At 42.7% G+C, this 7,475-nt stretch overlaps 1 protein-coding gene across 1 annotated transcript; it reads left to right on the plus strand.

The window, feature by feature from the left end:
- Positions 1 to 406: 406 nt before the first annotated feature.
- Positions 407 to 7,334, plus strand: KARS (lysyl-tRNA synthetase; the record flags this gene model as incomplete). The annotated part of the gene is made up of 12 exons (XM_009074209.1): positions 407 to 551; positions 757 to 922; positions 1,297 to 1,390; positions 1,650 to 1,836; positions 2,060 to 2,185; positions 2,759 to 2,878; positions 3,112 to 3,274; positions 3,374 to 3,547; positions 4,231 to 4,316; positions 5,059 to 5,144; positions 5,471 to 5,597; positions 7,191 to 7,334. Coding segments are annotated over 12 exons (1,618 nt in total), but the record flags the coding sequence as incomplete, so codon positions are not given.
- Between the last annotated feature and the right edge of the window lie 141 nt (positions 7,335 to 7,475).

Consider the following 7,475-nt stretch of genomic DNA (forward strand, 5'->3'; position numbering starts at 1 on the left):
GGCGCGGTTGGGAGCGCAGCAGGAGCCCGAGGGCCGTGCGGACCGGGCTGAGCGGCGTCGGGAGCCCTAAGTTCGTCTGGGTTTTCTCGGGTGGAGTTTGCCTTGTTTCGCTTAGACACTGCTCGGGGACGCTATGTTCTGAGGGGTAAAGTGGCCTGCGGGAGGTCTCTGGGCACATAGGCACAGTCCCTCGAGGTGTGTCTGCACGGTGCTTAATTCTTTGTGTCCCAGGATATAAGCTAAAAGAGTTCAGAGAAGACAATGCTTAGGCGTGCTTAGGGGTTATCTAGACCTGTGGGCAGAGTAAGAGAAGTGAAGGTACAGTAGGATTGTGGCAGAATTGTGTCAGTTGCTTCCCTGTATTAGTATCAGTACATACTGCAACTGGTTCCCTTCTCTTTTGCAGTGAGCTGAAGAGGCGTTTAAAGGCTGAGAGAAAAATAGCTGAAAAAGAGGCAAAGCAGAAAGAGCAAAGTGAAAAGGATCCAAATAAGCCTTCCCTGACTTCTGAGAACAATGTTGGTGCTGATGAGGAAAGCCTGGATCCAAATGTGAGCACCAGGCCCTGTGCTGATTGCTGTTCTGGGGATGAGTCACATTCTCTTACATTTGGGATTTTATTTGTGGGTAACTGAATTGTTCAAGGGGAGAGACTGACATATCCCCACTTAAGGGCAGCTGCATTTTGATTTCCAACTTGTAACATATTTCCAGATTCTAACAGAATACTCTGGGTTTGTTTGTTTCTGCTGGCAGCAATACTTCAAGATCCGTAGCCATGCAGTCCAGCAGCTGAGGGGCACTGCAGAAGATCCCTATCCCCACAAGTTCCATGTAGACATATCGCTCTCAGATTTTATAGAAAAGTACAACCACCTGCAGCCAGGAGATCACCTGACAGACATTACAGTGAGAGTGGCAGGTAAAGGCTTATCTGGCGTGTAGAATGATATAAAGTCTTATCTGCTTTTACTGTTGGATTGGTCTCTCTGAATTTTGCTGACTTGTTCAGGAAGTTGTAGCACTGTTAAACTATCTGGGGCATGTCTTTTCAGACTGAGAGGACCTGTGCAGCATCCATTAAAACCACAAGGTCAGACTGTAACATGGTCTCCAGGACCCAAAGTCCACATGGTCTTTTGTGCACTGGTGTTAATTTTGAGACTTAGCTGCTTCTCTTTCTCAGTTACCCACCAGTACCAAGCTGATGGTTATTTGTCTGAGTGATAGTGCAGTGGCTTTCGTGCTGGGTTCCTTCCTGCCAGGGCCCCTGCTGACATGTGCTCTGACACTCAGGTCGGATCCATGCGAAGCGTGCGTCCGGAGGGAAGCTGATTTTCTATGACCTCCGTGGTGAAGGAGTCAAGTTGCAGGTCATGGCAAATTCCAAGTAAGTGGATGCATTCTTAGGAGCATTCTAAACTGCACTGCGTTCTGGGGCCTAGAGATCCGTATTGGGACATTCTCTTTTGTCTGTGGATTGGCTTAGGCAGTCGGGTATTGTTCTGCACAGGATGTTGTGGTTGGCTTCCCTGTTAGAATAGTTTGTTCTTTATTTTTTTTAAGGATTTGGTCTTGGGAGTGACTTGGGGACAGTTTGAAATACTGAATTTTAAGCAAACGTGTTTACATTTGTTTTGTGATTACAGGCACTACAAATCTGAGGGGGAGTATTCCCATATTAACAACAAGCTGCGCCGTGGGGACATCATTGGTGTAGAAGGGAATCCTGGGAAAACAAAGAAGGGGGAACTGAGTATTATTCCTTATGAAATCACTCTGTTGTCTCCATGCCTGCACATGTTGCCTCATCTTCATTTTGGCCTCAAAGATAAGGTACTTGTCATACCTGTCAGCCCTGGAGGCAATTTGACAGACCACAGAATGGTTTGGCTTGGAAGGGACCTTAAAGATCACTTAGTTCCATGCCCCCTGCCATGGGCAAGAATGCCACAGATAGTCCAAATGGATGACCTTTGATACCCACTGATAGTATCAGTCAACAAAGGTATTTTTTCCATTTGCATCACTTTGTTCTAAAGATACCTGTTCTTTTCAGGAAACTAGGTATCGTCAGAGATACTTGGATTTAATTCTTAATGATTATGTGAGGCAGAAATTTATAACTCGTGCAAAGATCATCACTTACCTTCGGAGCTTTCTAGACGAGTTGGGCTTCCTTGAGGTAAGGCTTCAGTGTTTATTTCTCTCTGCATACCGAGAGCGTTCAGAGCTTCTCAGCTTCCAGGGCACTTTATATTCAGATCCGCATGCAAAGCACTTAGAGAAGTGGCAACATTTACCTCAGCAAGGCATTATTTTATCAGTTTAACATGATGGGAGCCATTCCTTTCCTCTCATTTTAAAGTTAAGGCTTTTTGGATTGCCCTGACCCAGGTGTAGGAGCTTGCACTTGGGCTTTTTGAATTTCATTTTCTGCAGTGTGGAGAGAAGGTTTTGTGGTAATACCACAGCAGTGTTCTTGGCTTTGATAACATGAACCCATCAGGGTCATGCTTGGTGGAAATACGAATGATTCTGGATAGCAGCAGGTACATTAAGTCATTCGTTTACTGCCTGCGTGGAAGAAGTGCACTTCAGAACGGTTTTCATATACTGGAGTTTGAACACTGAGTGAAATACAAAGATGTTTTCATCAAAACAAGCTGTGGGTTTTCTGCTTGATCTGTGCCATTGTGTTTTGGAAAAAGATTTGATGAAAGCAAGGCAATCTTTTTTTGTTGTTACTCTTTTACAGATTGAAACTCCTATGATGAATGTAATTCCAGGTGGAGCTGTGGCAAAACCATTTATCACATACCACAACGAACTGGATATGAATTTATATATGAGAATTGCTCCAGAGCTTTACCACAAGGTAAAAATGCAAATCCCTCATGGCTAAGTCTGTATTGTTCAAAAAGCTTAAATGCTTAAAAAAAGTAAATGTAGTTAAAGTGAGGATTATTCTTGAAGAAAGGTGGACTTGTTGGGTTGGAGGAAATAAAATGTATCTGGAATGAGATGTGTGAGGTTGCACTGCAGTTGTGTGTGTTTGAGCTCTCAAGTTCTTTCAAAATAGTGCATTTACTGGAGTTTAATTTTGTTTAGATGTTGGTGGTTGGAGGTATGGACAGAGTGTATGAAATTGGACGTCAGTTCCGGAATGAAGGCATTGACTTGACTCACAACCCTGAGTTCACAACTTGTGAATTCTATATGGCTTATGCAGACTACCATGACTTGATGGAAATCACAGAGAAGTTGCTTTCAGGTGACATATGCAATGTTGGTGAAAATAGAGTAAGAATCTCTGGAAGAATTCCTTATTTTGTGGCATATTCTTCTTCTGAGCTCCAGGTTTCTTTTCTAGGCATGGTGAAACACATCACTGGGAGTTACAAGATCACTTACCATCCAGACGGTCCAGAGGGACAGGCCTATGAGATAGACTTTACCCCTCCCTTCCGGCGAATTAGCATGGTGCATGATCTGGAAAAGGTCCTAGGGGTGAAATTTCCAGCAACTGAGTGTTTTGAAACTGAAGGTTAGATGCTGAGTATCAATGTTCTATAATTCTTCTCATAAGTTCTGAACCTGCAGTCTCTCAGCTGCTGCTTCTTTTGAGGTGGTACTAACACATGGGGTGACTTCTGCATGATTTTGTTTGTTTACCCAAGAGAAGCCTTCATGCCTTGCAGTCTTTGGCAGGATTTGACTCCTTTGCCTCTTTCTTTGCTGAGTATATGTGAAAGAATGTACTCAGGAGACATGGTTTGGGGAGTTCTGGATATGTTGAAGAGATGCAGTTTTTTACTTCTTATTTCTTCTGCCTGTTGTGCAGTGTACCTGTGATCATTGTTTAGGTGTATAGTTATTTGGGACTTTCTTCAAAGTGGATGTATGTGCTATTTTATACCTGGAAGCAATAGCCATAAAGAAACAAGTTCATATACCTTTTAGTGAATTTTTTCTTCCCCAGTTCCACCCCTCACCCCAAATAATGATGTCCAGCAGTTATGTGTTGTGCTTAACTCTTACCAAGTTTTGGAATTATAAAATAACTTAAAACCAAACACTGTTTTTGTAGATTGACATTTAAGCTCATGTTTTCCATGATGTCCACAATTAATACCTTATAAATTGCTTTAAGACATGTTGAAGGATGTAGTAAGAACAAAAAATGTTTGCTGGGCTGGCTCCTCTAATTTTTGTCTACAACAATTTCAGAAACTCGCAAGTTCTTTGATAACCTTTGTGCAGAGAGAAATGTTGAATGCCCAGCTCCCAGGACAACAGCCAGGCTTCTTGATAAAGTAAGTAAAGGTGCTGGTTTTGTAGTCCTAATGTCTTTGAGGATCTATCTGTATTGACAGAAGTCTCTTTGGAGAAAAAGTTTAGCTGCACCTGGGAAAACATGCTGAAATGCCCTTCAGCTATTGCTGTCTTACCGTGAGAAAACTTGCTGTGTCAAAATCCTTTTTTTTCTTTTTTTTTTTTTTGTCTACACCAAAATGTAGTTTACTTACGCCTGCCTAATGTGAGCGCCAGAGGATTTTAGTTTGGTAACTGGTCTCTGGTGGTTAAAGCAGATCTGCTCTATCCTGTGTCCGTTCTGTTGGTGTGATGTGTGTGTCTGTATGTACCTGGCCAAACTGGTAGGTTTACCATATAGTTCTGTCAGCTGTATTCTTCTGCACCTGAAGTAGTCTGAGAGCTCTTCTGATGCTTTCTCTTTTGGCCTTTGTTGTAATGTGAAAATTGAGTTATTATTTTTAGACAGTTTTTGCTATGCCATTTTTCTTGTCTCAGACACGCACTCTGTTAATAAAGACATTACCATGATCAGAAATTATTACTTGTGAAACTTACCAGATTTATGGTATCTTCTTCAGTAACAAGGAGAGGAAATTAGGCTGTTTAGTGGAGGCAGTGCTAGGAAACTGCTATTGTGCTCTATGTAATTTGTTTCACTTTTGTTTTCCCAGTTAGTTGGTGAATTCCTGGAATTGACTTGCATCAACCCTACACTCATTTGTTTTGCTTTTGTTTTCCCAGTTAGTTGGTGAATTCCTGGAAGTCACTTGCATCAACCCTACATTCATCTGTGACCACCCACAGGTCATGAGTCCTCTTGCCAAATGGTAAGAGCATGAGACACAGTCAGTGTGGAACTCTTTTAAACCCTGGACTCCTACTTTATAAAAAAGAGAAAAAAAAAGTCACATATGCAAAAACAGATTTTGATGTTGTATACTAGTTTGTGAGTTCTGATACAAACCAAGATAGATGCTGGGTCCTGCACTGTGAAACAAATCACCCAGAGAAGAGCTGTGCACATGCTTAGTAGTTTGAAGTTTTTCCAGCTGTTAGTGCTAAGTGTGAGCAGTTCCCCTAAACGATGTCTATACTCTGTGCTTCTATAGATATGTTTATTTTAAGGTGTGGCTGTTTTGTCATCTTCACATAGGCATCGCTCTCATCCCGGCCTGACGGAACGCTTCGAGCTCTTTGTGATGAAGAAGGAAGTCTGCAATGCTTACACAGAACTTAACGATCCCTTCCGGCAGCGGCAGCTCTTCGAGGATCAGGCCAAGGTATGCTGACAGTGAATCGATGCTAGAGGCATGTAAGCAAGGAGTGTTTCCTATGTCTGTCCCAAACCTGTCATTAGCCCCTGCTGCTGAAGAGAGTTGTTACTACTGTGAGCGACTGTTGCTCACTGAAGTGAAAACCTGTCACTAAAATTTAATTCCTTCTAAAGGAACCTTTGCTCTCTGAGGTGAACAAGTCCAAACACTGCTGCTGGTTAGCAGTTTTTAGTGCAACTTTGATTTGGAATGTCTTCCCTTTTATTCTACCTGAAGCACTAAATCTGGAAAAAAACAAATGTGCGAAGTGTTTTCTGTGTCTTGCCCAGGTTCAAGGTTATTTTTCTCCAGGTAAGTATTTGAGTAGTCATGAAACATGGTACTTCCAGGTTTTAAAATAAATTTTCATGTCCAGTAAGAGTTTGAATGATGTGTAAGAAATAAGAACTGATTGATTACTAGTTTAAGATGTCTCACATAATGGAGCTGCAGATTGGAAGTTATTAGGCCTGCAAATTTATAGTACAAGGTTTCTCTACATAAGCGTGGGAAAGGAGTGACTGAAACTCATTTTGTTGTTAATTAGGTGTACATATCCATGAAGGCATGCTTGGCCACACATGATCGAGGTGAGGTGATGTGGTCTGCAGAAACAGTTCCTGTTCTTTGAACTCTTAGTGGCTTCACAGTGCCGTCAGGAGGATTAAACAATGGTCAAAGCCAGGAAAATAGACTTGTGTTAACTAACTTACTTGATAGTAAATTTCAAAATGTTCAGTCAGAATGGTTAATATTACAGGTATCTTTCATCTTGGGTCTGTTGTATATGTTTGCTGCACTTGTCTCTCATGATTATAGCCCGACTTTGGAGACATAGGATTAGATGCATGGAATGAAAATTTAATGCTGAGGTGGAGACTGAGGTGAAGGATGACAGGTTGCATTTTAGGATTTCAGGCTTCGGTAGAAACATTTGCTGTAACAGTCTTTAGCAAAGTGTTTCTTGAAACTGCAAGCCAAAATGTTTGGTGTTTTGACACTTATACTTGGCATTTCCTGAATTCCTTAGGTGATTGGCTAGTCTTCATTTTTATTCTTATGACTTCCATCACTCGGAGGCTGTCAGAGTCAGGTGCATTAGTCACCATCTCAGTAGAGGATTTTTTAATCTCTCTACTTGAGAAGAGAAAAGCAGTCCCTAAACTTTTTGTGGAGAAGCTCTTGATGATTCAAACATGCTGCTTAGTTGTTTCTGCAAGGATTAAAGGGGGAGTTGCAGGCAAGAAAGAATCTGGGACACCATTGAGAGCAATTCATTCTTCTCCTCTGCTGCCATGCTAGTGAAGAGCCTGGGCGTTCACCGAGAAAGGAAACGTACGGTCAGAAAGGAATTGAGCCTAGATGTGTTTTGGGAGCACCTGTACAGGTGACCTCCAAAGTTCTCCAGGTGCTGAGGTCCCTCTATCTGTTACTCTTACACTGCTGTACAGGGCTTGGATTTCATCAGTTACATGGCTGCTACAAACATCAATTCCTCCTTTTTGGCAGGGCTTGTCAGTATCTATCTCTGTACACCTCACCTTTCATGTCCTCATTTAGGCAAAAGCTGCAGGTGATGATGAAGCCATGTTTATTGATGAGAACTTCTGCACTGCGCTGGAGTATGGCCTTCCTCCCACAGCTGGCTGGGGCATGGGAATTGATCGCCTGACCATGTTCCTGACAGACTCCAGTAACATCAAGGTAAGCGTTAGCAGCGGCGGTGCCTGCTGCTCCCTGTGTCGGGGCCCCGGGAACTCCTCAACGCATCCAGTGAGAGGGAGTGCAGCAGTGCGAGATTCTCTAACGCACGAGGCTCCCGTGGGCCTGCCGAGCCGTGCGGGG

The sequence above is a fragment of the Acanthisitta chloris genome, unplaced genomic scaffold (genome assembly GCF_000695815.1).
Source record: "Acanthisitta chloris isolate BGI_N310 unplaced genomic scaffold, ASM69581v1 Scaffold44794, whole genome shotgun sequence".
Taxonomy (NCBI): domain Eukaryota; kingdom Metazoa; phylum Chordata; class Aves; order Passeriformes; family Acanthisittidae; genus Acanthisitta; species Acanthisitta chloris.